Consider the following 6,205-nt stretch of genomic DNA (forward strand, 5'->3'; position numbering starts at 1 on the left):
ATTGCACCAAAATTCTTCTTGCATTTCTTTCCTACTGGATGGTAGATTTATTTCTATCTTTGTGTGATTAAAGGGGAAAACAGTTCTATAAAAGTCATATGGTTTGTGTGCTAGTGACTGTGTTTTGACAACACTGTCAATGTTATTATGGGTCATTTATTATCTTAGTACAAATTTAAACTCTAGCTAGAGTCCACAGAAAGGACAGAAAGGTGCTCTGGGCTCTTGAGTCATGAAACAGTGAATCAGGTGGGATTACGCTGACCCGCTAATCTGCAGCGTTCATCCTTTTCCAATAGTTCGCACACAGGAGCAAATTAAGTGCCTATTTTTTGTGTCAACCCTGAAGAGTATCTGGTTTTTCAGCCCTTAGTGACTTGTTAACAAACAGGTATCAGGACAGGCTGGTGAAGGCAGGCCTCTGGCCACTCAGATGTGAAATAGCATCTCTTTACTAACTACAGTATTGATTCCCGCCTACCCTTGCAAACTGTGTAATTTTCTTTTCCCTGCTGCTAAACTCAGTAACAATGTATGAAGAGCTTTAGGGGCCCATCAATGCTCAAAAAGCCTGCTCTTCCCTGGCATTCTATTGATTTTTCTCAAAAGCTTTTAAATTGCTCCTTCATTTTACTCAAATGCTCATTTCATCTCTACTGGATACCGGCATTTTTTCGTTGTGTTTAAACAATTGCTCCATTCACGGGGTTCCTAAACTGTGACGCCTTCTTATTACTGGGAGATAAACTGTTTAGACAGTTTTCCTTAATCTTGGATTAATCGTTCCTGTATCTGAATTGTGCTGTTCTGTATTCCCTCACTTCAAAAAAAAAATAGTCTGTGAAGTCTTATGATCCATCAAGTATATGTGTTCTATTTTCTCCCTTTTTAACTCTCCTGTGCAACTCCTGAACAGCTTCGTTTTCCTCATGCTCTTTGGCGTGTTGGATTTTAATCAGTCCTTGCTTTCATGTATGATGGTAGTTTAGATCTAACCTTTCCTTGGAAAATTGCTCTGGTATTCCTTAACACTGTGTTCTTAAGTGAGGACATTGCCTCTGACCTTCCTGAAATGTAGTTAGCAGTGTTTGTCACACTCGGTGACCATCTTGGTGTATAAATGGAGTTATATAGTCCTTTAGGACTGTTTATTTTTCTACATTTACAGAGTTGTTATGTAAGAGGAGTAGACATTTGGTGTTACAATTTCTGCAGGCAAGAAAGGCTGACTGACATAAGGGAAACTGTGACAAAGGACTGGCAATTACCGTTGTTAAAATGCAGACTTCTGGCATTTCTGCTGAGTTTGGACCATGTTCTTTTTGAAGTAGTACTTCCTACCTTTTTTCCAACCCATATGCTCAAAGTCTTTACAATGAAATGAACTTTCACTAAATTTCCCGTTGGCAGATGTCCATCCTCCACCCACATTTTTACGTTGTGCTGCCTTATTCTGATACACAAGACTACACTGAAGGTGAAAAACTGCAGCTTCCTCAAACAGTCCACAGTCTAAATTGTTCATGCTTTTTCCTCTGGTGGCATCTAGGATCAGAATCCATTTACAGTGTATGGCTGGATTCTGAAGCATTAAGGATTTGAAAAAATATAAAACAATATTTTCTTTAGATAAATTAACTTGTGCCATTGTAAAGAGAAGAAGCTTGATTTAGATAGTTAAATCGAAGCAATGTGGGATACTTAGAAAATAGTGTCTTTTTCAGATGCAAAGTGGGTGTCACGAAAACAGGGTCATGTTGTCCTACTCAAGAATTTTATGTAGATGTCAGATACCAGTTCATATTTTTAAGTAAATATTATTGATGAAAAGGAATCACAATGTTGGCAGCCCTATTCTGCTCAAAATTTGATATATTCCATTTTTTTAGGTTTATTTTTAAGCTTATGCAGAATTTATTTCTGCAGATGAGTTCCTCAGCTACATTGTTAGCATTTTCATTTCTAAACAATAATCACTGTGTTTATTCACCTCTCCTGCATGGAATAGTTTCCTTGGAACTTTTCTACTGTGCTGCTGAAAAAACTTGACTTAAGTCTTCCTACAGAACAGTTTTAGGAGCTACTAATACATACTAGCCCAGACTGGCAGAGCCTCTTCATCAAGATCTGTCATTTTGTGAAACTGCTTTATCCTCCCCTTCCTTTTTGTCTGCAACTTAGATTGCAGTAGCTCTGCCCTCACCCATTGGTGCCAAGGACCTCTTCCTTAGGAGACTGCAAATCCTTCCTGGGTTTGGAGTTTCAAAGTTCATGTTTTGTCCTTTGAACAGAGTGGCGAGACCCAGAATTCATGAGAGAAGTTGAAGCTGCTACAGGACTGGATCTTGGTTCCTCTAAAAGTAACGGGAAAGGACAGAAGAAGAAAGGGAAGAAGCAAAAATATCCAAATCTGACAGACCTGAAGCAGCAGGCTAACACTTCTCGTTCCCGGCTTGAGAAGAAAGTCTTCAATAAGTAAGATACTTCAATTCTCTAAAGCCTGTTAAATTACTGTTTCTGTTTCTACATTAACATGCACTTACTAAACAGCTTTTTTTGCTAACTACAAACAAGAATGTCTTCCATCTGTCTGGAAGGTAAAAAATAGCAAGTACTGAAAACCAAGGTTATTTCTTTGAGAGTAATTTTCAACTAATTTTCAAGATTTCCCTATGAAAGACTTCTTTCATCCTGTGTCATTTTTTTTAAAACTTTATTGATGGATTAGCTTCTCTGGATGATCATTTTTTGGTCAGGCACAGCAGCTCAGGTGGATTGGGAACCTGCCAGCCACTCCCAAATGGGCTTTAGAGTATACAGTAGCTCCATCTGTCCACTATTAACACCATTTCTGATGCCTGTTCTTGCTTAGATGTGGCTACAACATAAATTTGCCTAAGCATGCTCTGGTCTTTATCAAATGGGAAGCAGCTGCAGCTACTTAAAGAGTTTCACATGTCAAGAATGAAGTAGTCAAAGGAAAGTAAAGTTGTCAAATCAAAAAAGGAAAATTATTACTGTAAAATCATTAATGGTGGGTTATTCTCTAAGCATACTGGATGAGTTGAACAGCGTCCAGGACACAATATTTTTTTAAACTAATTTTCCCATCTCTGATGTACTGGTTTTAATAAGAAAGCCAAATACACATTGCTTTTGGTTATGGAAATAGCACATGTTCTGTGAAATTCTCATGTCACCTGGTCTTAGTTAGAAGTCAGAGACATACAGTTCTAATGATTAGAATTTCATATCATGGTTTACTGTGGTTTGTGCTAATGATTTTGAGTGTGTGTTAGTGCCAGGCATAGGGAATCAAACCTGTCAAGTTTTTAATAGGTTTCATGCTTTGCAGCACTAAACAAGATGATAACCTTGGCTCCTTATAACAACCCCAAATTACTTGAAATGTATAGGTGATAAACCCAGGCTCTAGTCTGCCAATAAAGCTAAGTGAAATTGCACACAGATCATCAAAGTGGGATCTCATTTCATTTACAGTATCGCACAATCCACTGGTGCTAATGTAAAACCTACATGACATGAAAGTGTCAAGGCCACTCTGCACTGCTAAAGGCTCACTTTTCTCCTACCAATTAGGCAATATTTGAAGTGCAAAACCATGACCACATTTTCCTTACTCTGGTAACTTTATTGGCAGAATTTTGTTAAAAGTATACCTCTTCCAAGGTGTTTTTTTTCCGAATGTTGGTTTTCATTGCAGCTGATGCTGAGAAAATCTTTTATCCCACCATTTAGAGCGTTATTAGGAAGAAACCTCTGTTTTCAGATGTTTCAAAATGGCTTTGGAAATGAAGCCATTACAGAGAACAGTTACTTGTTTCTTGGAGGTAACCCTGGAAGCAGAGCTGGAATAATGTGTAGGGGCTGATCCTGAAAGAGGCTGAGAAGTACTGCACAGGTGCATGTCTTACCTTCATTTTCCTGCTCAGCTTGAAACATCCTCAGAAGTGATAAAGGCAGACTGTGACAACGTAGTCTTAACAGCACGGGCCTTGAAACCATCTACTTGTGTGATGGAACTTGCCAAACTCGTAGAAATCAAAGGAGACATCAGTCAGTGCCCTGTTTTTGAGGGGTACACGGTCCCTCAAACCAAGGCTGTAGCTTCTCTACCTCCCACAGCAGCAGAGCAGCCACATGTTTACCTGGAGATGTGTTAGGAGGCAACACTCTTCATAGGCAGGGTGACAGCTGAGAACACCTGCAAACATCAGCCTCAGATGAGCCTCAGAGCCTTTGTGCCAGGGGCATCTAAAGTAACCAGTAAAAACTGGAACTTTAGAATCCAGTGCGGAACAAATTTCCTGAGGCAAGGTGCCCTCAGCTCTGCACACTAGCAGCTTTAAGTTTCAGAGGGGACAGACATTCACAACAGAACATCTTCCTGACTGCTTCTGCTGCTTCTTACTCCTCTGGATTTGTGAGCCCATTCCTCTGCCTTACCAGCTGGAGGATATGAGGGCCTGCTCTCTCTCTCTCTGTCTTTTGTGACAATCTCCTGCTCCTGTTCACGCTATCTAGGCGTCATTTTCCCCACCCTAAAAATCTGAGCTGTGTGATCTTCATTCAAAACTTTGTGGAGGAGGAAAAAGTGCAGGTATCTTAAATACCCAGCTCAGAAGCATTTCAGTCCCTCCTTAGAGAAATCTCTGGGCACATCTTTACTGGGAGAAAGCAATAGCAGCCAAGAGAGCAGCCACAGGGAGACAGGCAGGCCCTCACTGGATTTGGGAGCACCAGAAAGCTGAACAGCTCTGGAGTTCATTCCCTCACTTCCTTTTTGAGCTTGAAGAGCCTTCAAGCACAGCAGGAGCTGCAGGGGGCTCAAGTGCTTGCCCATCCCGAGGCAGCAGAGATCCCATTTCCACTTCATGTATGGATGAGGTATTGGACATACTGTCCTGCCTGTGCTAAACTCTGAGCTCTTCTGCAGCAGAAGCCTGTCTCTCTGTAGAGATACACAATAATCTCTGGTGTCTTCCTCAGCTGGAGTTGTTCTTGTGGATTAAAAGCTGCTGTGAGCAAGAGAGTCCAACTCAGCCCACATCTGATGAAATGGTTTTAGCAACCTGTGAAAGTTGCTAAATGAGTTCACAGGAAATGAACAGCAAACCCTTCTCTCACAAAAATATTCAGGAGTGAGGGTTAGATTTCATAAGGGTTTCTGAGTATTAATTTTTTAAGATGTTGTTAGATCTTTTTAGGTTTCTTTTTTACCTGAGAGCACTTAGGTGCTTTTGAAAACCAACCTACTCCATATGGCTCTAAGAAGTAATACTGTGAGGGTGAAATACACAGCCATTAAACTGAAAGACTTGAGTTTGTTTACTCCTGTTAATAAAATAATTTCTGAATTAAACTATTTTTATTGCTGCAGCTAATTTAGTTAACAAGACAAATTTGTTCAGCCTCATCAATGCTATGCTCAGAAGCCTGGTAGTGATTAATCAAGTTCTCCAACATTCATAAGCATACTCTGAGATTGAGCAGACTCAACATAAGTGTTATTATTGCTCTGTTTCTCTTTCAGAGGTGCCATGAAACGGGTCGTGAAAGCCATGAACCGGGTGGACCAAAGGAAGCACGAGAAGTTTGCCAACCAGTTTAACTATGCACTGAATTAAATTATTAATCACCTCTGCCCTTCTTTATTACAAGAATGCAACTGCAAAACCCTTAATCAAAGATATTTGTATTTATACTACAGTACTTTGCTAGGCACATTTTTTTACAAGTGTCATTTTTAAATTATTTCCAAGTTTAACTTATTTGATAATGAATATTAATTTTGGAAAAGATGTGATGGTGTGGAATTGAATGCATTTAGAAAGCTGATAGTTATTTGAAATATACATGAAATAGATGTTATATGACCTGTAATTTGGGTAAACTATTCAGGTTTTGGGGCTTGGTTATTTTCCTTCCTAAGGGACTCATGTAATTTATACCTCCTTTGACAACACATGTGTTTAATTTTCCACTTTGATGCCTTCAGGGAAAAAAATACCTTAAAAACCATTTGATTGCTGCCAGGGATGGCAATGCAGAAAGCATTCTCAGCCTACCTACTGTACAAAGTACAGCTGCATAGCAGCTCCTGCAGCACCTCTACAAACACCTTGGTACACAGTAAAAAAATCCAAATCAGCTGGTGCCTTCAGATGATAAAAGGAGTAGAGTT

General features: G+C 39.7%; 1 protein-coding gene across 1 annotated transcript in view; it reads left to right on the forward strand.

The window, feature by feature from the left end:
• Positions 1–5,892, forward strand: part of UVSSA (UV stimulated scaffold protein A) — a 44,200-nt gene extending 38,308 nt beyond the window's left edge. Inside the window, exons 12-13 of the mRNA XM_014895220.2 lie at positions 2,292–2,475; positions 5,555–5,892. Of these exons, the coding sequence (XP_014750706.2) occupies positions 2,292–2,475; positions 5,555–5,648 (278 nt within the window). The 3' untranslated portion in view covers positions 5,649–5,892. The remainder of the gene's footprint in view (positions 1–2,291; positions 2,476–5,554) is intronic.
• The last annotated feature ends 313 nt before the right edge of the window (positions 5,893–6,205 follow it).

Source organism: Sturnus vulgaris, chromosome 4 (genome assembly GCF_052056855.1).
Source record: "Sturnus vulgaris isolate bStuVul1 chromosome 4, bStuVul1.hap1, whole genome shotgun sequence".
Lineage (NCBI taxonomy): Eukaryota > Metazoa > Chordata > Aves > Passeriformes > Sturnidae > Sturnus > Sturnus vulgaris.